Genomic DNA, 25,739 nt, shown 5'->3' on the forward strand with positions numbered 1-25,739 from the left:
GCAGCTTAAAAGAGAAGCTGTCCCCATCAGTACAACATAGAGGCAGCCATTTTGTTGTACATGCAATGGCCCTCAGCACATAGAAGTACGCATGAAGTAGCATGGTTCCTGCACCATTTAAAAAAGCATTTTTATCAGGCATGGCAGAAGTGCTGCGCTTTCAATCTGCTCCAGGCCTCAGCTTTAAACTGCTTAAAGCAGCAGAAGTGGAGATGCAGAACTGCCCTTGGTAAAACTCATATGGACTCCTCACTTATAATTTTTTTCATTACTGTTTTGATCTCCAGATTTTTAAAGATTTTCCTAGAATCATCCTAAAAATCACCCTGGGACATAATTTAAGATGTGCGTGAACAAAATCAGAACAGGAAGGACAAATATGGATTCTGTCTGCCTCTGGGATAGGTTCTGTCCATCAAGTGATTGACAGATTAATGGCCCCACGAACCTGTCAGAAATGACTCAGAGAGAGTGGGCCAGTTCTGGATTTGGCCCACCATTACACAATAATCCAAGAGTAGAGTAGGGTGAACTATTTTGATATAGCTCAAAAAGTCTTTAAAACTGTAAGAAAATTCAAACTTTGAATTTTGCCCACCCAAACCCACAACAGTATTTTCAACACACAGTAGACTTCAGTGGCAGAAGCCTCTTGCACACACAAGGTATTAATTAAAACAACAGCTTTCAAGTCCGAATTCAACTTCAGCTATGGGCAAATACTCCTGTTCATTCCTGGGGAAGTGAATCACAGCCCAGTCGCTAAAGGGAACAGAACAGAGGATGACAACACTTTTTTTAAAAAAGGAGAAACAAAGCTCTCTAATGGTCAAGCCCTGTTCCTTAATTGTGAAAGACTGGTGGAAGCCATCCTGTGGTTTTTCAGTTAACTCGACGAGCAAAACTCAATTTCATCTCCATCACGGGGCCACATGAAGCTGAACTCGTAATGTATATTAAAACCTTGCAGGGGGTTCCAAAACACCATCTTGGTTTTATCTCATAGTACTCTCCACCTTGCCTGAGGGCAGCCAGCTAGCTTAGGGGGCACAAAGCAGGCTGCATGGAAAACACAAACAACTCTGTACTCCAAAGTGGCTGTCTTTGTCGGATGCTAAGGGTCACCACCTCTAGCTACTCCACCATTATCAAGCATAAGAAATGGTAAAGGGACCCCTGACCATTAGGTCCAGTCGTGACCAACTCTGGGGTTGTGGCGCTCATCTTGCTTTATTGGCCAAGGGAGCCGGCGTACAGCTTCCGGGTCATGTGGCCAGCGTGACTAAGCCGCTTCCAGCGAACCACAGCAGCGCACGGAAACGCCATTTACCTTCCCGCAGGAGCAGTACCTATTTATCTACTTGCACTTTGACGTGCTTTTGAACTGCTAGGTTGGCAGGAGCAGGGACCAAGCAACGGGAGCTCACCCTGTCGCGGGGATCGAACTGCCGACCTTCTGATCGGCAAGCCCTAGGCTCTGTGGTTTAACCCACAGCACCATGCGCGTCCCTTTATCAAGCATATCTGGGGCTTATTAGATAACGGAGCACCCAATACCTGCTGGATGAGATCAGTCACAGCCCAAGGTCATTACAAGAATTGCGCTACTGCAGGGTCAAGAAGGTGGTGAAGCAAGCAATCAAGCTGGCCAATGTGAAAGTTCATAGATCAGTGGCTGGGAACCCATAGGTCTTAAAAATAACAACTCAATTGCTTCACACAACAACTTGTGTGGGTCTGTAATGGAAAGTCATACAAGTAGGAAAGATATTGTAGCTAGTTCACAGGTCATTAGACACAACCGGTTAGGCTAATTAAAAGCATACAACATTTCTCTGTACATTATAGAATTTGCCTTTATTTTAACATTTAATAAACATTAAAAGGTTTTTTTTGTGTTTTTTTTAACAACAGACCATACTAATTATGAATGCCCCAAAGAACAAAAGCTAAGCTTCTGACAATACAACCTTTCTGGCAGTCTGTTCTTGCAAGATACTGAAATGCTGAAAGTTTTATAATTCCTGGGATTCGGGGTGTCCTGTGGCTTCCTTACGCTGCAGAGTCTTCTTGGGAATAAGCTGGGTATGGATGTTGGGGAGAACTCCACCTTCCGCGATGGTCACATGTGCAAACATCTTGTTCAGCTCATCATCGCTTCTGATCGCCAACTGGATGTGGCGTGGCCCAATTCGTTGCTTCTTGTTCTCATGAGCAGCATTTCCCGCCAGCTCCAGTAGCTCTGCAGTCAGATATTCCAACACAGCAGCCATGTACACCGAGGCGCCAACACCCACTCTTTCTGCATACCGACCCCGTCTCAAAAGACGTCCAATGCGGCCCACTGGGAACTGCAAGCCAGCTCTTGCACTTTTGCTTTTTTTTACCTTGATTGCAGGCTTTGCCGGCTTCTTGCCGCGCCCAGACATCTTGGATCCTACAAATAAGAGAGGAGAGCCCACCTCCATTACACAATGCAAATGGCTTTGTGAGGTGTCCAAAGCCTAGTTGACCTTCCTGCAATCTGGAAGGAAGAGTATTTGGAGAACCAAACGCCTAAGAATTTTCTGTAATAATGACCTAGGATGTGACCTTAAAGATTTACATTCTTCTAAGCAGACTGGTTTTCTGCCAAATCAAGTTCAGCCATTTTAGGACCAGGTCAGCCAAAGAGGAGCTCTACACCAGTTGCTGGACTCCAATTCCCATCAGCCACAGCAACTACGATCCAAGCTGAAGGATTGTAGGCCAACAACATCTGCATACCATCCAGCATTTCTCCGATGAACATAAGGACATCCCATTCCATAATGATGATTTTACTATTTATACTCCATGCTTCTAATAGATATAAAAAATATAATAAAACCTTAAACAACGTTCCCTATGGAGTATTAACTTCAGATGGCTTGGGTGTTGGATAGCTCAATACTTCCCAACATTTCTCCAATTTAAATAGGGACATCCTAAGGAAAAATGGGACATTCCAGGATCAAGTAAGAAACTGGGATGCTTTTCTAAATCGGGAACGTCCCTGGAACACAACAGAAACACTTGGAAGGCCTGCATCCGAAAGGGCACCATGTTTGCTATCCCTGTTTAAAACAATGCTACCACCCCATAGTAAGGTATAAAAAGCTAGGAAGATGGAATTTTTGCCACTGATAGCACAAAGTTTGTTCAGTCAGTAGCAAAAAGTGCTAGGACAAAAAGCTGCTAGAGAATTCTGCTTCATCAAAAAAGATGTCAGTGTCATATACCCACTTAGTAATTCTTTTAAAAATTATATAATTTTTATTCTCTAAAATACAGCTACATGGTGTTAAGTCAATGCAGGAGCTATGCCTCTTTACTAGGAATGTTATTGCACACGTCCAATGGTGGCTTGCTCCTCAGACCTTAGAAGTCTCACCATACAGTTAAAAGTTTCATCTGCTATATTTCTTAAAAAACATGATTAGCCTACCATTAAAGGCCAAGTAGGGTTTCCCACCCCCCTAAAAAGATTTTAAAAATTAGAAAGGAAAGGAAAATCTAACAGCAATCAGTAGTATACGTGTGCTAATATATATTATTGTTAATCATAATGTATTTATTAATCATAACATATTATCTTTAAGCATAACATAGGCAATACTTATATGTATTACTCTTATATTATAAACTAATTAAACCACTTGCATTTTTTTTTTCATTTCAAAAAACCCACTCACCTTCTTATTACAGCAGACAACTACAAAGACAAGAGTTTTCTCCTCCTTTGACATAACCCTCTTTTTAAGCCAATTTGTTCAGAACAGCTGCATCCAATTTGTCAGTATTTCTGACTTTAATGGATACCAATCCTTTTAATTTAAAGAAGTCCCATTGCGATCAATAGGGTTTGAGAGGGTATTTTACCACAATTATGACACTTTCGGAAAGCTAATTTTAATTCTCAAGGGAAGTAATAGAACCGTTCTATTCTGCCTTGGTTAGACCACATTCAATATGTTTTCCACCTACCAAGGAAACTTTCCACTGAGAGATGGAAATAGAGATATGGGTAACAGCTGGGTTTTATATGTTAAACAATGGAGGATAAACTATGGTATGTTTTATTTTACCCCTGCAGTCCCAATGACAACCTGAAACCTGCACAGAACCTGGTGGAGCCTAATTTGAAAATCTGCTATCTCCTCTCACAGCCCGTTTTAAGATTATGGGCTCCTCCATACTTATATTGAGCATTTATTATGATTGGCTTGAATGTTATGACAGCCATATCATATCAAAGCAGAGCAAACAGAAATGGACCTTGGTTTTAGAAGTTATCTTAAGAGCACTACACACTTTCTCTCTTTCAAGTATCCCCCACTCAGACTTTTTGGGGTCTCTTTTTCTCTCTCCTCAACTGTAACAAGCTGATTAGCAATTTCATTTCAGCTCAAGTTACCTCAGTAACTCGAGCCAACTCCCCTCCCTACAAGGTAAAGGGACCCCTGACCATTAGGTCCAGTCGTGGCCGACTCTGGGGTTGCAGCGCTCATCTCGCTTTATTGGCCGAGGGAGCCGGCATACAGCTTCCGGGTCATGTGGCCAGCATGACTAAGCCGCTTCTGGCGAACCAGAGCAGCACATGGAAACGCTGTTTACCTTCCCACTGGAGTGGTACGATGTCAATGGTGAAGGCTTTAAAGTGCCACAAAACTCCCAGAAGCTTTCCCTAAGCAAAACCAGCCCTCCCATTGGGTAGAGTGAGGCTACGGCCTCAGGCGGTTCATTTTTGGGGTGTCATAAAATGGCAGCAAATGGTGTGCTAAACAGCAGGACCAAATAAAGTGATGTAGAAGTGTGGCAGCTGGTATTTTAGTTCACTATAGCTCTTCAGATTCGGGGGGGGGGGGAGTACAAAAAAAAAGTTGTAACCTTGAGGTGAGCTTGTTGACATCAGCCTATATTTAAAAAACAAACAAACCCACATTTACCTCATCCCCTGCTTTGTGCAACATTGTGTATGAAGAAAAAGTGCAGATAATTAAATGATATTAATCTTGTATTTTTATATTATTGCAACTCTCCTTGGAAACATACAGTAAAGTTTGGAACAAAGAAATAAATGAAGAGCTATGAGATCAGCTTATAGACATCAGCCTAATTTATGTACTGTACTTTTTTGTTTTTTGTTTTGTTTTGTTTTTGTTTTGTTTTTACCTTCTTCCTTCTACCCACTTGCTTTGTGGAACATCTTGCCAGATGAAGAGTTCTGGAGAAAAGTAGTTGCCACTCTTCTGTGACATTTTGGTTGGTGCCAGTAAAGGTAGTGCCCAATGGTGGATTTTGGAATGGTCCTGACAGCATTTGTTAAAAGCCTAAATCCTGAGAGTAAGCCTCATTTAAATCAATGGGGCTTGGTAGTAAATAAGGCAAGGGAAAGTAAAAAACAAACAACCCACACACCCAACTGGCTGAGTCTGCATTTAGTCACAAGGTGCTTCCAAATTATAGGAGGCATTCAAGCACATAACAGAAATTTAGGTTTGTGCAATTTAAGTGGATTAAAATACTCTGCTGCCATAACACAACATATCCCCTCGTGGACTTTTTGCACTTTGGAAAGTGACAGGAAATGAATTGAAAAGTGTGAGAGGAATGAATAATTAACAAGACATGTAAACACACAAGTAAACCAGGAGGAATAGTTTATCCTCCATTTATTTAAAGATATGAAAAGGTGGCTCTTAGCCATGTTTGTTTCCAGCTTTAAGTAAAAATCAAAGTTTCCTTGGTAGCTGGAAAATATATTTAGTGTTAATCATGCTATACCCTCCTTCAGAATTAAAATTAGCTTTCTGAAAGGGTGATCATCATTCTATTGCACAACCTACTGATCGCAAGGGAACTTCTCTAAAGTAAGAGAATTGAGTTCTGCCACCAAAATAGCCAAGTTGAAACCAATTCAGTCAGAACTACTGGGAAAGTGGATACAGCTGAGGGAACTTTCAGTCAGACACAGCTGATCGAACTCCCACATTAGCATCAACAGAGGAGTTTAAAATGAGAGCCATGTTCAAAAAGAAAATTCTTTCATTGCCTGGAGAAGAGTCATAACTCAAGTATTTCACTGAAGGAGGTGAGTGGTTTTATTTTTAAAAACATGCTAGTGGTTTAATTATAAAGTAAGATTAATAATAAATATTAGGTTTAAAGAGCTAGCTATGTATGCTGCTGAGGGCTACTGGAATTCCATCCCTCCCTTGACTTGCATAAGCCTTTTAGAAAAATGTGATGCATAAAGCAAAAAATGCTCATATTGGCCTGCCAACAGTAGATTAATCAGTAGTATGAGTTTTAGAAATCCAGTAGATCAGACATGCCCAACCTGCGGCCCTCCAGATGTTTTGGCTTACAACTCCCATGATCCCTAGCTAGCAAGACCAGTGGCCAGGGATGATGGGAATTGTAGTCCAAACATCTGGAGGGCCGAAGGTTGGGAATTCCTGCAGTAGATGCTTTTCATTGTATGGTGAGTCATTAGTGTCTCTAATGTCTTGAGAACAAGCCACATGATAATATTCCTAATAGGGAGGCATGGCTGTGTGTTATCAGGGGCAAAACTCTTCAATTTCCCTAGCTTTCTATCACTTACCATGGAGTAGTGGGATTGTTTTGAAACACGTATAGCCCAACTGGTGCCCTTTGGATGTGTTCGGCCTGCGGCCCACTTCATCCTTCAGCCTGGGTCACAGTTGCCGTGCCTGATGGGAATTGGAGTCCAGCAACTGCTGGATGCGGGTGGCGGGTGGGACGCGGGTGGCGCTGTGGGTTAAAGCCTCAGTGCCTAGGGCTTTCCGATTGAAAGGTCGGCGGTTCGAATCCCCGCGGCGGGGTGCGCTCCCGCTGTTCGGTCCCAGCGCCTGCCAACCTAGCAGTTCAAAAGCACCCCTGGGTGCAAGTAGATAAATAGGGACCGCTTACTAGCGGGAAGGTAAACGGCGTTTCCGTGTGCGGCTCTGGCTCGCCAGAGCAGCGATGTCACGCTGGCCACATGACCCGGAAGTGTCTTCGGACAGCGCTGGCCCTTGGCCTCTTGAGTGAGATGGGCGCACAACCCTAGAGACTGGCCCGTACGGGCAGGGGTACCTTTACCTTTAACTGCTGTGGGGCTTCCCTTTGGCTGACCTGGCATGACTGGACTAGCAGAAAATTGGTCTGTTTATCTTAAGGCCACATTCTAGGTCCTTATTACAGCAAGTTCTTAGGCGCTTGGTTCTCCGATTACTCTTCCTTCCATATTGTTAGCAATATGACAAAACCATTTGCATTGTGTAATGAAGGTGGGCTCTCCTCTCTTACTTGTAGGATCCAGGATGTCTGGGCGTGGCAAGAAGCCTGCAAAGCCTGCAGCCAAGGAACAAAAAAACAAGAGTGCAAGAGCTGGCTTGCAGTTCCCAGTGGGCCGCATTGGACGTCTTTTGAGACGGGGTCGGTATGCAGAAAGAGTGGGTGTTGGAGCCTCAGTGTACATGGCTGCCGTGTTGGAATATCTGACTGCAGAGCTACTGGAGCTGGCGGGAAATGCTGCTCATGAGAACAAGAGGCAACGAATTGGGCCACGCCACATCCAACTGGCGATCAGAAGCGATGATGAGCTGAACAAGCTGTTTGCACATGTGACCATTGCGGAAGGTGGAGTTCTCCCCCACATCAATGCTCTGCTTCTTCCAAAGAAAACAGCACCGTCCACTGTTCCCCAGGAGGAACCTTATAAGGGGACCTGACCTCATGTGACTTTTCTGTCTCTTACTGTCTGAAAAAGCTCCTCGTCCTTTTCATGTAGCACTTTCGCTAGGAAGAACTCTATATTTGTGTGTTTTAATAATATTTTTGTAATAATAAATTGTGCAACATAAAGCTTGGGCATGGTTTCTTTGTGAGCAAAGAACGGATTCAAAACTTTTTTAAAAATAAAAACTGGGATGGGAGCTTGTTGTGCAACTAGAGGCCTTTTGCAGGCCCGATGGTATGGTATGTGGAATGAAGCTGTACTCTTCACCGATTATTCAAGGCCTGCTAGTGGAATTAGATGCCATATTCGGGCTATATGATGTTGGGAATAAACTCAGGTTATGGTCTATTGTCATCTTAATGAACTTTCCTGGGAGGACGTTAGCTACAAGCTTGCGACAACTGCCTCTGAACAGCAAGTGATTTGTTTCCACATACCTAAGGTGTGCAAATGCTGTGCGATGATGTGCATTCAGTGCTTGTTGCTGGCACCATTTTGGTCACCCCCATGTTCACCCTTTCCCACACTGTTAATTTAACACGCATTCTGACAAGAGTGCACTACAAAAACAGGATGCTGGTTAGATGAGCCTTAGATCTGACCCAGCAGGGCACACCAAAATACCCTGCACCTTTTTGCCCCTGTACTGAAAGCGGTACCTATTTACCAACTTGCACTTTGATGTGCTTTCAAACTGCAAGGTTGGCAGGAGCAGGGACCGAGCAATGGGAGCTCACCCCGTCGCGGGGATTCGAACCACTAACCTTCTGATTGGCAAATCCTAGGCTCTGTGGTTTAACCCACAGCGCCACCCGTGTCCCTACAGAGAAATATTTGAGGTGAATTTGGGAGAGTCAAAATGGCTTCAGGATTGCTCTCCTGTACTGTTTCAGACATTATGCAATGGTACCTCGGGTTACATACGCTTCAGGTTACACACTCCGCTAACCCAGAAATAGTGCTTCAGGTTAAGAACTTTGCTTCAGGATAGGAACAGAAATCGGGCTCCAGCAGCATGGCAGCAGCAGAAGGCCCCATTAGCTAAAGTGGTGCTTCAGGTTAAGAACAGTTTCAGGTTATGAACGGACCTCCAGAACGAATTAAGGTACCACTGTACTTATTCATGTGTGTTTGCCTTGTACATTTATGAACATTTATTCGATATATATATATACATATAAGACCTTAGAATTCCTATAACAACCCTATTCAAATGTCCATGGTGATTCTATTATAACAGATCTCCTTTTTTAAAAACGCGCACGTATATTATTATTATTATTACATGCGCAACCAGCAAATGTGGTGACAAAAACAACAACACGTGCTGAGTTTCCAGAGCCCAGGCAAACGTGGGCGGTCCCTTGCTACTGATTTCCTTCCCGTCACCCACCATTCTCCGCACCCCGCCTCCTCCGAGAGCCTTTCGCTGCTCCCTCCTCCGACCAGCAGGAGAAAGTGCCCGGATCAGTCCTAATACGGGCAACTCGGGAAGGGGGCAGGCGCGTCAGCTGGGCGTGTAACGCGAGCTTGTGCGCTCTTGGAGGCGGCCGGCTCAGCGACCCCCGGGATCCACGTGGAGCACCTAAGGAGGACCTGCCTCAATCAGCAACAGCAGCAGCAGCAAAAGTTGGGACACCCCGCTCCCCAAACATGCAGGTGAGCTACTCTGAACTGGATCCTCCCTTCGGGAGGCGAAGGAATCGCACGCAGGCGCGCACCTGCCGGGAGACCCCTTTGCGTAATGGGATCGCTTTATCTGGAGAAGGGAAAACGGGGCTGGGGACTCGAGTGGAACATAGCACGGTCTGGGCAGGTCCACAAAGGATCCCTGCCCACGGTAGCTGAAACCCGGAAGATCAGCTCGCTTTCTGCTTCCCGTGTGTTCGGTTGCAAAGATGACACGCGGTGGTTCTTCCTGTCGGGGAAGGAAAGGCCTCCGTGTTTCCCTTCCACCCGTCGGCTTTCTTCTTTTCGCGAGCATGCGCTCCAGGCTGCGTTGCATTTGCTGGTTGCAGGAGAAGAAACGGAGGCGATCAAGGGGGGGGCGGGTGTTCTTTCAAACACAGGAGGTAGGGAAGCTGGAATTGTTTCTGAGTTCTTAAAAAAGTCGTTCTCCGCAAATGACTTCCTGCACTTAGCACTGAAGAAATGAGCTGTCATTTTGTATGGGATAGGGGAGAGTAAAGTTGGCAGGCTGCTACTGTGACTGCTAATTGAGCCTGAGTAATGTGAAGCAGCCTTGCTTTCCAATGGTAGGATACCTGTGACATCACTTACACGTTCTTTGTGAATGGTCACTGTTAATACAATGGTCACAGTTAGTACATTTCATTTCCCTCTGCCTCACTGTTTACAACACACACCAATCCATGTCTATTTATACAAGCAACTCAGGATATTTCTTCATGTGCCTGATGATGTCAATTTTAGCCCACAAACTGCTTATGCCATAATAGGTTTTTTTTTAATGGCATCATGCTCTTTGTTCTTTTCCGTTTTTGTTTTGATAGACTAATCCCGCTACCCTCTGGACACTAGTTTAATGTAGTCCTGCGTACGTGTATGAAATCCAAAACTTTATTTGCTTTTTCCAGTATGTATTGTTTTATTTAAGCAGCTCAGGCCTTTTTTTCTACTGGAAAGTGGAATTGAGATGAATCATAAATGTTTACTCGGAAAAAAGCCCACTGATTTCAGTGATACTTCTTCCCACATAAATACGCATTGGATTGAAGCCTGCATACTTATGTAGAATACGTTTTGTATAGTGTTTGTTGGAATCCTAAAAGAAAAAAGCCACAGTGACCAGCATGGCTCCAGATGTTGTGGACTATAACTCCATAACCATTGGCCGTGCTGACTAGGACTGGTGAGAGTTGCAGTCCAGAACAACTGGAGGGTTACGTTTGTTCATTGCCAAACTTGGGTTTTGATAGTGAAGGTACTGGAGTGCTTTGGGCGGGCGGGCGGGGGGGTAAAGAATGAGGGGCTGGCACTCACATCTTGATAAAACAATTGTGGGTACCAACACGAGATGGCTGCCATGGGCAGCAAAAAAAGGATGTGACAGTACTCTAAACTGGTTGGTAAAGGTACTCCTGACCATTAGGTCCAGTCCCGGATGACTCTGAGGTTGCGGCACTCATCTTGCTCTATAGGCCGAGGGAGCTGGCGTACAGCTTCCGGGTCATGTGGCCAGCATGACTAAGCCGCTTCAGGCGAACCAGAGCAGTGCACGGAAACGCCATTTACCTTCCCGCTGGAGTGGTACCTATTTATCTACTTGCACTTTGACATGCTTTTGAACTGCTAGGTTGGCAGGAGCAGGGACTGAGCAACAGGAGCTCATCCCGTTGCGGGGATTCAAACAGCCAACCTTCTGATCGGCAAGCCCTAGGCTCTGTGGTTTAACCCACAGCGCCACCCACGTCTCAAACTGGTTGGTAGGCCTGGCCAATATCTGGTTTTCAACATCGCGATAGATTACCAGCTAAACATTGTGATGTACTGATATATCACAATGTCTGAAATAAGGATGGCTGTGTAGAGGCTGGCTTCACATGTTGGCTTTCCCACATTGTGATTTTCTCATAGCTCATGTACGCACCCCCCCAATTCAAATTATATTGCCAGGTCTAAAACTTTGAAACCAATATCACAGTATAGACTTCCAACCAGTTTGGGGCAATATATTGATATATTGCTCAGCCCTACTGGTGGGTACCATCACAAAAAACCCCCACTGGTTGTAAGTTTGGGCTCTGACAATTCTATGTGCTTTAGGATCCTAATGCGGACACAGAGTGGAATGACATCTTACGTAAAAAAGGCATCCTTCCGCCAAAAGAAAAGCTGAAAGAGCAAGAACAAGCTGAAGAGGAAAGGGAGCAGCAGATAATCCAGCAAAAATCTGTTGGTAAGCCCTTCAGTTGATTTAATGTGAATCTACCTTGCCTTGTCACCAGAATGTATCAACCCATACAGAGCAGACCAAGGCCTCATTGTGCATTCATTGCATTTTGAGGTATGGATAGCCTTCGATAAAGGAGTTTGGTGCTTCCTCGCCGCCTCTGTGACCTTGAAAAATATTGAGATTAGTCCTTACAGAGCATCATATTGAGTTATGAGGACACTCAAAGAGACATATAGAACTTCCAGGGCTTCTGGAAAATCATGAGGCTTGCTTTGGGGGACTCCCAGGTGAAATCCTTACAACCTGGGTGGGCATTAGGGTTTTTATCCCACAGGGAAGGACAACTGATGAAACAGAATCTGGATCCAGATGTCTTGTTCAGTGATAGACTATGAACCTAGCAGAGGTATAAAACGAATTGTTCTTGCACTTTTTGTTGCACTTTTGTATCATTGTAAATCAGTTTAAATTATTGTAAATTATAGCTTTTTTACTTTTCAGCACGGTCAGCAGTATATTTTTCTGCAGGACCCCCCAATGCTCACTGCGGGATGCAACTTGTGCAAACTGGAATAGATACTTAAAAATATAGATGGATAAATTTCTCTTGACAACTCTAATGGGGTGATCTAAAACTGTGGACCTGCGTTGCAACGCTTCCCCTCACATCAGGGGCACAAAACCTCAGGCCTAGGGGACGAATGTAAACCTTCATATCTCTCTGTCCAGCCTTTCAGAATCTCCTTCAAGCCCTGCCTCCTCAGGCCATGCTCTCTCTTCCCAGGCCACAACCCTCATTGGATCTGATGCACCCCCTCCTCTAGTGCTTTTGTTATGAGTCCTTGAACTGCCTAGATGTATATATGGAGGGGGAATGTAGAAACTGCATGGCTGGGATGTATTCTACTGCTCACCTACTTTTGTTGATGATTTTATTATTTATACCCCACCCATCTGGCTGGGTTTCCATTTGCCTCTGATCCCACACTTTTTTCCTCTGGCTCCTACACACCAGTGGCATGCTGCTCTCACAATGCTGTTCTATAAGGAATGCAACCCCCTCATTCTCAGGAAGGTCTTACCCCCAAACCACTACCTGCTTTACATCATCTTATGCACCTGCAGGTCTGTTTGTGGGAATTAGCGTGATAGCTCCAAAGTGCTTTGGTAAAGAAAATGTTTCTTTGACCTTGTGGGGTGCTCTTTTGATCATTAGAAAATATGTTATTGGACAAGAGTTCATCCCATGGTTTGGACCAATTGCCTTCCATATTTCACATCATTTAGAAAGTGAACTAATGATAGCTGCCTAAAATAAGAGTTTACTCAGCAGGAGCTGCAGCCTTGCAACAAATGATAACACCCAGGATGTAAGTTACAGAAGCAGAGTTGCTGAGATAGTGTGGTGCCTGGAATCCTGGATTTTGTGGGGACCTGGATTTAAGATGGAATTCACTTCTCTTTTGCAGCATCTAGCAAATTTGTATCTTGGTTTTATTGATCAGAATGTTTATCTCAGCAAACATGAGGTAGATACTCCTTGCCATATAATACTTTAATTGGTTCTTAATTACCAAGATCTCTCGTTTGGAAATTAATTATTTGCATGATGAAAGAGATTCTGTTGTTGTTATTTATTAAATTTATATTGCCCAGGGCAGCAAACACAGTGATAAAGTAATTAAACAACTAAAACATAAAAAAAAAATCTAAGACTGTTATCAACCTTGTGTACCCATTCAGAGCTCCAGTAATGGTTGGCTTTTATTCTGTGCCATATTGATGATCTTGCATTTCTTACAAACAGTGAAAACATATGAAGACATGACCCTGGAAGAGCTTGAAGAAAATGAAGATGAATTCAGTGAGGAAGATGAACGTGCTATGGAAATGTACAGGTTAGAGCACTCTGTCCAAGACCCACAAACGTGCTTGCCAGTTAAGCACTGGTGTGTACATTTTTTGTTCCAGAGAGAGCAGGTAGTTGGGGAGAACCTCAAGCCTGGAGCAGTAGGAGGACTCTCCCTGATGCCATGCTGACTTGAGAAGAATAGGAGAAAGGCAAGGGCTCTCCTTGACACTGCATTGAACTTCTAAGACACTTGAAAAGCCATGTGACATTTTGCTGTTTTCTTAGGGTCCGTGGCTCAGCAGAATGGGAGGGAGTCCCCATCTCTCCCTGCAATGGCTCATCCTCCTCCACAGTTGGAGAAGATGGGCAAAAACAGGTTGGGCTGGCCAGGAAGGCCAGCTAGCATTTATTGACCCTGCAATAGATAAGAGAATTAATGAAATCTTCAAGACCCACCCCCTGATTTTCCTCCAGTTTTAGCCAAATCAGACCGCCTCTTGGTAGCCCTCTAAAAAACAGTAGCTGAAAGGGCTATCACAAAAAATAAGAGGACGCAAATTCTTCCTGGAGGATCAAAAGTTAAAAGTTTAGACAGCATATTCGCAGTGGCAATAGGATTCATTTAATAACTTCTCATCTCTCTGCATTTATGGTTATCTTAGAACTCAGGTTATTAGTGTTTACTGTGTTAAATGCAGCTTCTAAAATGAATTCTTTAAAACATCTGACCTTGCAAATTACAGTTCAGTTCTAAAGATCGTTACGTACACCTCTAGCAATCAACATCTGCAAAACAAATATTGTGCTTAGAAATGATAAGTGCCCAGTTTTTAGCAACTGCTCAGTACTGCAGGTTTGTCAATACTGTTGTGGTTTATCTTCTCTCACCTGCTTTTTCAATCTGTGAATCAATAGAACAGTGTGATATTGACATTCACCTATGATCCCACTAATTCCACTAATCCTTCCTGTATTCATCAGGAGCTTGGAAACTGGATTTCATAATTTGCAACTGAGATGTGATCCTTTATAGAAAAAAAATGGATTGGCACTGCAGTCCTATGCTTCATTGGATGCAAGTATCATTCAGTGGGATTTGCTTACAAGTCAGTGTTATTAAGACAGCAGCCTGGCAGGTGAATTACTAAATCTTTTGGCTGCACCAGCATAGATTCGAGCCTGGACAAAGGTTGCAATGCTATGTATACTTAACTTTGGAGTCTGTTCCATTGAACAATAGGTATTAACACTGCTCAAGGACACCAGAATATAAAAGAACACAACAAAACCTCAAACATTAAAATCAGGGCTGTCTTTAGAAGTTTACGGAAGGCCATATAATTGTTTAACTCTTTGACATCTGATGGGAGGGCTTTCCACAGGGCAAGTGCCACTACTGAGAAGGCCCTCTGCTGGTTCCCTGTAACCTCACTTCTCTCAATGAGGGAACCTCCAGAAGGCCCTTGGCGCTGGACCTCAGTGTCCGGGCTGAATGATGGGGATGGAGATGCTCCTTCAGGTATATAGGGCCAAAGCCATTTAGGGCTTTAAATGTCAGCACCAACACTTTGAATTGTGCTTGGAAACATACTGGGAGCCAGTGTAGGTCTTTTAGGACTGGGGAGAGTCTTGAGGGCCAGATACAGGTGCCTGGAGGGCTACATGTAGGCCAAGAGTATGAAGTTCCCCGCTCCTAGAGTAGACAGTGCTGAGTTAATATGGTACAGCGCCACTTCCTGTGCTCTTACATTTACAGCAATGGCTTTCCAAACAGCTGTGGTCTCTGGGTTGCTGGGGATCAGAATTGGTGACAGCATGGATGTAGTTACAGTGTAATCCTAGGGTAGTGTGTGAAAGAGAGACAGCTGCATGGGACCTGGGAGATTTGTTGCGCCTCCAGCACACAACTGCCGGTTGGGTTTTCCACCTCAGCCCCTTTGAAGGTTCATTTTTCATCAGTTACAACTGTCCTTGTTACTTACATTTTGGCTCATTTCAAAACCAGTCATCAAGCCCTTTTTTGTCTCAACGTCTCGCCTCTTTCCATTTTGATGGAGTGGGGGGTTGGGAACCTCACACAGCATAGTGGTTGTGGTGAGACATGAGTTGTGAACCTAGGACCTGATCCTGGTTCTGTCTTCTCTAATGCAGGAGCAGTGCAGGAAGCCTTCAGCATTCCTTTATCTTGTGTGGGATAGGGGAGGATAAAAGTAAACCATGGTTTACTGAGATAACAAATGTGAAGTGCCTTAAACACTCAATGTTATATCTCTGGTCTCAAATCCATCTGTATGTTTCCTTTTCTAATTCTTTTCCCATGGTGTAGGCAGCAAAGGCTAGCTGAATTGAAAGCCTTGCAAGCAAAGAATAAATTTGGACACGTTGTAGAGATCTCAGGACAGGATTACATCCAAGAAATTACCAAAGCTGGCAAGGATATATGGGTGATACTACACCTGTACAAGCAAGGGTAAGCAAGCATTTCAAGATGACTGCTGTTTGCACACAGTTTTTTCTGTTGCAGGTTTGGTCTTGTGAAACTGTCCCCAAACTGCATCTTGCATTTTGTGTTTTAGCCAACTAAACATGCTTCGGCAGATGAGCCTTCCTTGCGCTTTCAGAACCCTGACGTTGGTATCTGTTGTGCAAATGAAAGGAATTTTTAAAACACAAAGTCACCCGACTACAGTTCAGTGACATCATCAGGAATTGATTTGCTTCATTGTTCTAGCCATTTAACCAGGAAGGAGGGTAGTTGTGTACAGGCAACGACCATTTTGCAAGTGTTCAAAGCACATGCCCATCGCTGCAAACCAAGAAGTGGCAGGAAAAGGAAGCATTGCAAGGCAGGGCCGCAATGGACTTACTGGTATATATTTTCCACTATCACGTGCGATGACACAACCACCAAGCAAATTGGGGGTGCCTATATTAGAATGGGAAAACATTTTAAAGGTTGTGGGAAATCTCTCTTCTTTGCAATGGTAGGCATAGATCTGAGAACCAGTGTGGTATAGTGACTGGAGAACCAAGGAGACCTGAATTGAAATCCCCACTCAGCCAAGAAGTTCACTAGGTGACCTTGGGCCAATAGCTCTCTCTTAACATAAGCTACCACTCTGGGTTGTGGTGAGGATAAACTTGGAGAATGGAAAGCCTGTGTACAAACTTGACTTCCTTGGAGAAACGATGACATAAAAATACAATAAAAATGTATGTGTGACAGCAGCCTTCATTTTAAAAGATGCATTCACCCCTTTGTGTGACAGAACACATTTGCAAGGCTAAATATGTTCCTATCTGGTTACCTGTTCTAGAAATGGGTGTTTTGTTTTGTTTTTTGCAGAGTAAGTGCATATCTTTTGCAGAGACATGTGGAAAACATGGCATTTTATTATTTTATTATCTTGTAATTTCATTCTCCCTATTCTTATGGCTGTTTTTATTAATAAGAAAACAAAGAAAAGGGGGAAAATGGCTCCTTAATAGATTTCTTCCCCTTTTCCTTTTTAAAAAATAAAGCATTCCTCTTTGTGCCTTGATAAATCAACACTTAAATGGACTTGCAAGGAAGTTCCCTGATGTCAAGTTTGTCAAAGCCATTTCGACAACCTGCATACCCAACTATCCAGATAGAAACCTCCCCACAATCTTCGTCTACCTTGAAGGGGACATCAAGGCCCAATTTATTGGACCCCTGGTGTTTGGAGGCATGAACCTGACAAGTGATGGTAAGTAGCTGCCACTTAGACCTTGACAAATGGCCCAAATGGACACAACCCATGTCACTGTCTCCCTGTGCCCTGTTTGCATTGATTGGTGGCTGATCCCTTTTATGTGTTTAAAACATTAATAGGTTGCTTTTTGGTACTAAACTGATACTCAAAGCACTTTGCAAAGTACGTAGAAACTCTTAAGAATGCAAAGGCAGCAAAGACGACTCATAAGATAAAGAGTCATCCTATGTACCCAGCTATAATTGTAACCTGCCCAGGGGCCTTATGGTACGAGTGGGTAAGAAATCCTATAAAGAATTACAATAAAAACATACCTGATTGAAACACCGCTGAACATTGTCCACTTAATTTGGTTCTATCTCCACCTCACATCCAAGCTCTGCAAGCCACAGTCTCTGTGGATTTTTGTCCCTGTCGCTGTGGAACAAGTCAACTTGCGTAACAGAATCACATTAATTTCCTCCCCACCCCCCTTCCTTTTTGTTCTTTCTGCCTAACATAAATGAGACTGGCTGGTTAGATTGCCATCACAGTTAACAGTGAGACATCTGATTAACTTGAAGTATTGACTTTCTTCCAACTTCTGGGGTGGAAGCCAATTTGAGCCCATGTAATAAAGACCTGCTGCTAGGTGGAAAATGTTTCTGGGTTGGGGCAGTAAAGAAAGAAGCAGGAAGTAATGGGGAGCAGTGTGTACGCATTCTTGCTTTTTGTTTCTCAAATCTCCCTTTAAAACAGCAGATGAAACATTAACAGCTGCTTCTGCCTCTCCTGACAACAGTTATAAAGATGACCTTGCTTTTGTCTGTCTGAGAACATGCTGGAGTTTTGAGGCAATTAACCGTATTTCCATTTTCTTCAAAGAGCTCGTGTGGAACTTAGCATTGTAGTAAAAGCAAATTTGAAAACAGCAGATGGGAAGCGCACGTCCCGAAGAGCAGGAACACAGAGATGCTTTTCTTTGTTCCAGCTTGTAAGTCACTGCCGTGTGTCATTCTTCTCTCCTGCCTTTTAGAATTGGAGTGGAAGATTGCTGAGTCGGGCGCCATCAAGACAGACCTGGAGGAGAACCCCAGGAAGCAGATCCAGGACCAGCTGATGACTTCCATCAGGTGCTCTGTCCCAGCAAGGAGGGAGGAAAGTGACCCAGAAGATGACTAAGGCCTCGTGTGAAGCTCAGCTCTATGCCTGATTACTCTGAAGTTAGACTGACTGCATTCAGTGGGACTTGACGTCCATGTAAAGAGTGCATGTGATTGCAGCCCCATAAATACCACTGATGGGTTTTTGCTTTTGCTTTTAGATTTTACTAAAGAAGTCGTGGTTATGTGGAGGCTTGCAGAGCAATAAATTGGAGGAAATTGGAAAGGCTTCCTGATGAATCAGGCGCTTGTTGTGGACATTCCCTACAGTGGACATAACTACCAACAGCACATTCACCCTCTGGGTGTTTTGCTTGTTCTCTTTCCTCTGTTGGGTGACAACTCTCCCCTCTGTACCAGAGTCATTTTAAGCACAGAGAGTGCTTGGTCATTTCTATGCTTTTGACAAAGGCCAACAACTTCATTATGGTTGGGAAAAGGCTATAATGCAATTCTTGATTCTCAAATAAAAATACATGATTAATTTTTAAAGGGTTGTGTGGAACATTGTGTATATTTTATTGGGCAGATCCAACTGTAGAAGGCTAATATTGCTTCCAAGGTCTCAGAATTAAAGTGAGAATACAGTATTTATATATTTACTTAAAATCTTGAAAACTCTGAATTTTTTTTTACTGTCTCGTGGAGATGCAGTGTGTTTTATTCTATTCTTGAAATGTAACAGAAGGATATTTTTAAACAGTTAAATTTGTCCTACACCACATGTTCTCGATTTTGGTAAAACTAGTGTAATTGCATACAGCGGTACCTCAGGTTAAGTACTTTAATTCATTCTGGAGGTCCGTTCTTAACCTGAAACTTCTTAACCTGAAGCACCACTTTAGCTAATGGGGCCTCCTGCTGCTGCCATGCCGCCGGAGCACGATTTCTGTTCTCATCCTGAAGCAAAGTTCTTAACCTGAAGCACTATTTCTGGGTTAGCGGAGTCTGTAACCTGAAGTTTATGTAACCCGAAGTACCACTATTTCTCAGAGGCAAGTCCCCCCTCCATGCTCAGTAGAACTTACTCCCAAGTAAACATGTACAGTATATACTGCAGCTTTAGTGGCTGAGCATCTTTCTCCCGCCCCCTTGCCCACCATGAAGAAGTGCTATTTAGTCTTGTATTGAAAGTAGGTAAATTATGACCGCTTTAAATATTTTTTGTTGCCCATAAAAGCTGTAAAAAAAAATATGCAGTAGAATGCAGTCAATCTTCAGGCTTCTGGATATTTTATTGAGTAAATATAATTGCCAATCCAAATATGCAGAAAGACCATTTGGACTGTGCCATTTTAGACTGGAAGTGAGGAATCAGCATAGAATCATACAGTTTTAGAGATTGCAGAGGACTCTGGAGATCATCTGGGCCAACTTGATTCATACTGCAAAATTGCTTCACATATAAAACAAGAAACTGCTCATAGAAAGATAAAACACCCTCTTTCCTGACATGCTAGCTTTCCATGTGAGGTTTTCTCATGTGAGGGAGTATTCACCTATAGCCTGACATACTATAATAGTATACTATACTACTACTCTAATAAAGAGCTCTGCAAAAAGTTATGTCAAATTATTTGAGCCTTCCTCAACTCGACTTTTCACATAACATTTTGAAACTGGATATATACACACTGCCATAGGTACATACTGAAATAGCTAGTTTTTATCTGCAAATATGTATAGAAGGATTGAGCCCTGATGTCATAGAACCATTTGGTTGGAGGAAGTCTTGTAGACCCTGCAGGAAACTTTGAGCATCCTTATCAGATGGTTCTGTGCTTGAAGAGGCCCAGGAAGGTAGTCGGTTCCATTGTTCAACTGTTCTCCCTATCAAGAAATTCTTATGCTCAACCAGATTTTTTCTTTCTGTAATTTAAGCCCATTGGATCCTGACCTCTGACTGTTGGAGGGGGTGTTGGGGGCGCATTACAGTGACCATTTAAATTCATGTGCACTTTTCAACAAGTGGTACCATTTCTACTGTATTCTATGCGATTGTGTATAACTTAAATTTGGGCCTTCGCATAATTATTTTGCATGTGCAAGTATTTTACATCACTGGAGAAGGCATTTTTAAAATTGATTTCCTGTCTCAGATGAACTTAATATTTCTTAACAGTACTGTATTAAACACTGCCCAATAACAATGTTCTCCGGGTGGCTTATAATAAAAACATAAAAATATCGTCAATCATAAGGATATAACATGACTGTGTAGAACAAAGATGAAATATTTGGTTTAAGAAGCTTAGGAGAGGTTGCATTCTGAAAGGAGCCTATGTGAGAAGCCATAGAAATGGGCAGTTAGAGAAGACTGCAATATCTCTTCTCCCTGCTTCTTCACTCCTACACCTGTGCAAGAACAATTTCCTGTCTTGTGCGCCATTTCTCTCAAGCTAATCAAAGGCTTTTAGTAAAAATGAGATATCTGCAGGACATGGCTAATGAGAGATCATTTTAACGTCACGGCACAGTGGAAGCTTTAGAAGGGTACAGAGGAAAAACTTGCTTGTTGGGTTTGTGTGTGTGTTTTAATGAGTCCTTGCAAATCAATATGGTTTACATTTGTTACTAGGGGAAATGTCTTATAGCAAAAGTGGGGAACCTTTTGCATTCCCTTCTGGGAAATCTCCTAGGGGCCACATGGTAGTGGCAGACTGGGCTAGAACTGAGCAGAGCAACTAATGTAAATTTTAGCTTTGTGCTGTAGAGTAGTTTCTATACATAACACCAATCCAGACAAGCAGGAGGTATCATCAGAGTTTGAGGACACATTCCAGCCGGGCAAAAAGACTCAAGAGGATGGGTGCAAAGTACAGCCTGTAATAGCTGTGTCCTGGGGAGGGTCTGGAGGGCCAGTAGAGAAGGCTAGAGGGCCGCATTTTGCCCCCAGGCTTGAGGCTCCCCATCACTGTCCTGTAATGTGAATCTACCACAAGCTTACCTTTACAGTGATGCAGTGCAATATGGGTGCCGGTGAGAGCCGTATTTTATGGGACGTTCTGAGGAAAATACTTCACACAATGCCTAGTTAATTTTTGTAATTCACTGTCACAAAATTGCAGTGATGGCGGGGATTAAGGCAAATCCATGAAGAAGAGTCCCCTCAATGGCTTGGTTATGATTAGCAAAATGTTCAGAGCCTCAGTATAGCTCCTGAATACCAGATTGGGGGCACAGCAGGGTTACTCCTTTCATGTCCTTTTTTTGATGTTCGGGAAGCCGCTGACTAGCCTTTGCATGAAGCAGGGTGCTGACTAGATGGACCTTTATGTCTGAAGTAGCAGGGCTGTTTTTAATGCTGGGTGCCTGAGATAATTGGGTCATGAAACCCACATTAAGGATTTCTGAGAGTCCTGATACTAATGAAGACAGGTGAATAATAAGCTTATACCATCTTCCACTGAAAAGGATGGAACCAGTGCTATTTTTCTGGAAAAAGAGGTTCTGGAGCTCATCATGAACTCCCTTCTCTTAGAATGACAATGACACCTACCTGAGAGGTGTCGGAGCTGAGCTCAAAAAAAAGCCCTGGATGGAACTTAACTTTGATTTGCTGACATCAATGACCTCTTCAAAGTTACATTGCCTGAGTCAATGGGCTCAAAATGAAAAGAGGGGATTTTGATTGAACACCTTTGTCAGCCTGAGCTGTTTAACAGTGGAACAGTCTGGCTCAGAAGTTGGTGAACTCTCCTTTATTGGAGGCGTTTAACTAGAGGTTGGTTAGATATCTGTCAGGGCTGCCACTGTAGTTTATTTCCTGCAGTGGGTTGAACTGTCCTGACCAACTCCCATGGCCCCATCTGCAATTAAAGCAGCATTATACCACTTTAAACAGTCATGGCTCCCCGCAAAGCATTGTGGGAACTATAGTTTGTTAAGGGTGCTGAGAGTTGTTAGGAGAGCTCCATTTCCCTCACAGAGCTACAATTCCCAGAGTTCCCTGGCAACTCTCAGCATCCTTAACAAACTGCAGATTCCAGGATACTTTGTGGGATGAATCCTGATACTGCATTAAATGTACAGCACAGATTGGGGGGGGGCAGGGCTATGATTCTACTTAAAAGGCTCACTGCTTATGAACATCATGTGAACAAGGGGGTGAAGACATCATCCCTCGGCCAAAAATCAAGATGAAATACAAATCAGTAAATACTTCAAGACAAATGGTGAGTTAACTGTAATTGACGACACCGATAATCTCTTTTTTATATTCATTTTAAAACTTGGAGATCTAGGCAGGTTAAAACAATGAAGCCATTTTGAAATCCCTCACAGTATGTTTAGGTGCAAATACCACCGGACAAAGGAAAGCATCTTGCAATATGATATTGTGGTGGTAAAAAGCAGCATATGCTATGAGTATATGCTACTTTTAACTGCTGATTAATGCAGGGAATTCACTGCAACAAGATGACCACATAAAAAAGAATGAATACTGTATATTCATGGAAGAGGATTCTGTCAGTTTATATTTTCCTTCATTTGTTCAGGCAGGGCAATTTTGTAAAGGTGGAACCACAAATTACCTCAGCAAATGGCATGTTTCAAAACCTGAGTTCACAGGCTTCCCAAATGCAAAGCCAGAGGAGGAAGAGGACATTTTTAAGCCTGAGGTGGAATAGAAAATGGCATTCGTTTCTTCAACTCAAGGCTTAATACCTCAGGCTGTAAAATGTATTAGGCCAGCCCTGGGGCAAGTGTTTGGGGCCCACATAAGGGAAGGCTAAATGGTTTTGTTTGTTTGTTTTTTTAATATAAATGTTATTATTATTTTCCACACAGCAACAACACAAAGGCTAAAGTTTTAATTCCAGTACCCAAAATGAATTGTGAGAGCTTTCTAGAATTTCAGTTTGTTACCATGTGTCTTCAATCTATGTGAACATAGCTACTTAATTAGAGTTGCTTTGTAGATACCATTTTTGTAAACTGCTTTGAGATTTTATCCAGTCAAGAGGTATATAAATTTTATGAAATAATGAATATCTTTAAAACAAAACAAAACAAAACAAAACACAACCACAACAATGCCTCTTGCAGTGTAAGTATGCCATCTTCTGGTTGGTTTGTTTTTAAAATATTTGTAGTCCTTATACACCTGTGTTCCCCCTTAGAGATTTTTTTTATATCAAGTGATATATACATTTTATAAATCAGTCAGTTGAAGAATGCGGGTGGTATTATTATTACGGTTATTATTCAAATCTGTATACTGCCCTTCACCCGACGTTCACAGCATAAAAATACAAAAACACAAAATACATAATAAAAACAAGAACAAACCAAACCAATAACACCCCCACCCCACTTCTACAAACACATTTAAAAAGACATGTGCCTATATTTGTTATAAAAGCATAATTTAAATGTTAATTGCGTCAGGTTTATTATTTGCTGCATGTAAGTTCAAAAAATCGCAAGGATAAAAAGCAGTCATTGACAGTGCAGGCTCAAGACATTTTGCTGTATGAAGCAGAGCTCAAATGGTTGCCCATCACTGATAGCACCGTTCTTGTTCTAGTTTCTAATTGTTCTAGTTTCTAAATTCATCTAGCCTCCCCTAATGGTACTGCCTAATAATTGTAGTTACACCTTGTTGTGTGGCTGGGGAAGCATATGGATTTAAAAACAGATAAACTGGATTCCTCTTTCTTTGTTTAAGTTTTATTATTATTATTATAAAAAATTAAATCTCAGCAGCCAGGTGCCCAAGAAATTAATCTTAACTTTGGGGGGTGTACCTGGAGCTCCCAAGTTGCTAACCATTTATTTATTTTAAAACATTTATATACCACTTTATAACTTTATATTAAAGAACAGTATACAAAATAGAAACATACAGCCCTCCCCAATAAACCAATATAAAACAATAAAACAGAAATATATAAATCATGTTATCTATTTCCTTATTAACGAGCAAGTGCGAAGTTACTTGCTGGTCTCATTTAAATGCTGTTTACATTTTAACAACTTAATTTACCCTCAAAACCAGTTTCCGTTTCATAATGGGAAAATGCCCAGGCAGCTTTTCCTTAAAATTGTGTATATTTGTGAAAAGACACATTAAATTTTTCTCCTATCTTGCATGAGCATTGCTATGAACATTGTACGTATGTAGCTCAGTGTCTCATTCAACACACAAACACAGCAGAGTTTAGTTATACCCAGAAGATGTCACTGTTGTCCACAGAGCCCACTGTTATTACTGGATGTTTACATCTGTGCAATATGAGTTATCTTAAGCTGTGTGTCTGGTTTTCCAGTTGTTGCTTCTTCAGTGAAGAAGATGGTGGAGTGGGAACAAATTTGTCTCCTTCATGGTGTACAGTTGTAGTTGTTGGGGCTTTAGAGAACACTGATAATTGTCATGACATTGACCCTTGCAGTGTCAGCAAACTAGATATGTTTGTGGATTTGCAAGGTAGACAGCTTGCGTCTCAGTATTTGAATGGCAAATCAATGGGGGGAATATTGCTGCAACATTTCAGACAGTTGCAGCAGCAAGGTACTTTTAAATGATCAGGGCTTCAGCATCATAGGCATAATATAGTAGCTAAGCAACAGCTAAGAGCCAAAAGGATCCCAGTTCAAGTGTTACCCTTTCCTAGGCCCTGAAGCTGTTACTAGCTTTGGTGGAGGGTGGAGACGCAGTCATAGAAGCTGTACTACCAGCACCCAGCTAATAGCAGCTTCAGGATTTACCAGTACATCTGGGAAGGGTAATGGAGGACAGGCTTAAGCACTTGTTCCAGAACACCCAGCTCAGCCCCAGTGGACTCCTAATTAGCAAAACAAAAGCCATAGGCGATCCTAATCACAAATCTCACACATCACATCTAGCTTGGCTTGGAATATAGGTCAGAAAGCAGGATCTGAGTGGCACTGGAAATCAAAGGTCATGCTATATAACAGGATAATGTTTAGGGTCCATGTATCCTTCAAACCTAAGCCCTTTAACTGTCAAAGTTTTTTGGTCCCTGAGAACTTACTGGGGGATTACAGATCATAAATAATTATGAGTTGATCTCAAATGTTTCAGTTTCAAGGGTTAGTTGAGGGAAGTCATGATAGTGGAACTGGCTTGAATAGCATAGATGGTTTTCAGATATGACATTTTATAAGTGCTCTTAAGCCGCCTTTCTTATGCAATTTGTGCTGTTTTTAGAATGCTTGAAAATGTTTCATTATTTTATTTATCATTTCATTTAATTAAATTTATATGTCACGTGATTGTAGAAAAACATCAAAGTGGCTTACAAAAAAGATAAAACTTATTATCACTTTAAAATGGCAGCTGTAATTTAAAAGATACAGA

General features: G+C 42.5%; 3 protein-coding genes and 1 long non-coding RNA gene across 5 annotated transcripts in view; 2 read left to right on the plus strand and 2 right to left on the minus strand.

Annotated features, from left to right (window-relative positions):
• Positions 1 to 2,015: 2,015 nt before the first annotated feature.
• Positions 2,016 to 2,429, minus strand: LOC310676334 (histone H2A.J-like; the record flags this gene model as incomplete). Its single annotated transcript, XM_083438178.1, has 1 exon — positions 2,016 to 2,429. One exon carries the CDS (start codon positions 2,427 to 2,429, stop codon positions 2,016 to 2,018), a length of 414 nt encoding a protein of 137 aa, XP_083294304.1.
• Positions 2,430 to 6,493: 4,064 nt separating this feature from the next.
• On the plus strand, positions 6,494 to 7,893 carry LOC310676333 (histone H2A type 2-C-like). The gene is made up of 2 exons (XM_083438177.1): positions 6,494 to 6,505; positions 7,342 to 7,893. The coding sequence occupies exon 2, from the start codon at positions 7,350 to 7,352 to the stop codon at positions 7,758 to 7,760; it is 411 nt and encodes a 136-aa protein (XP_083294303.1). The 5' UTR covers positions 6,494 to 6,505; positions 7,342 to 7,349; the 3' UTR covers positions 7,761 to 7,893.
• A 1,271-nt stretch (positions 7,894 to 9,164) lies between these two features.
• PDCL3 (phosducin like 3) lies at positions 9,165 to 18,907 on the plus strand. 2 transcript variants are annotated; one of them, XM_083438138.1, is made up of 7 exons: positions 9,165 to 9,427; positions 11,555 to 11,687; positions 13,492 to 13,582; positions 15,863 to 16,006; positions 17,059 to 17,267; positions 18,289 to 18,475; positions 18,577 to 18,907. In XM_083438138.1, the coding sequence occupies exons 1-6, from the start codon at positions 9,422 to 9,424 to the stop codon at positions 18,432 to 18,434; spliced, it is 729 nt and encodes a 242-aa protein (XP_083294264.1). In that variant the 5' UTR covers positions 9,165 to 9,421; the 3' UTR covers positions 18,435 to 18,475; positions 18,577 to 18,907. The 2 variants fall into 2 exon arrangements, with proteins under 2 accessions (XP_083294264.1, XP_083294263.1); XM_083438137.1 differs by having other exon boundaries at positions 18,289 to 18,907.
• A 226-nt stretch (positions 18,908 to 19,133) lies between these two features.
• The window catches only part of LOC310676376, a 44,700-nt gene continuing 38,094 nt past the window's right edge, over positions 19,134 to 25,739 (minus strand). The window contains exon 3 of the long non-coding RNA XR_014510508.1: positions 19,134 to 19,184. This is a non-coding gene — a long non-coding RNA (uncharacterized lncRNA). The remainder of the gene's footprint in view (positions 19,185 to 25,739) is intronic.

Source organism: Podarcis tiliguerta (genome assembly GCF_965153285.1).
Source record: "Podarcis tiliguerta genome assembly, chromosome: 4".
NCBI classification, from domain to species: Eukaryota; Metazoa; Chordata; class Lepidosauria; order Squamata; family Lacertidae; genus Podarcis; species Podarcis tiliguerta.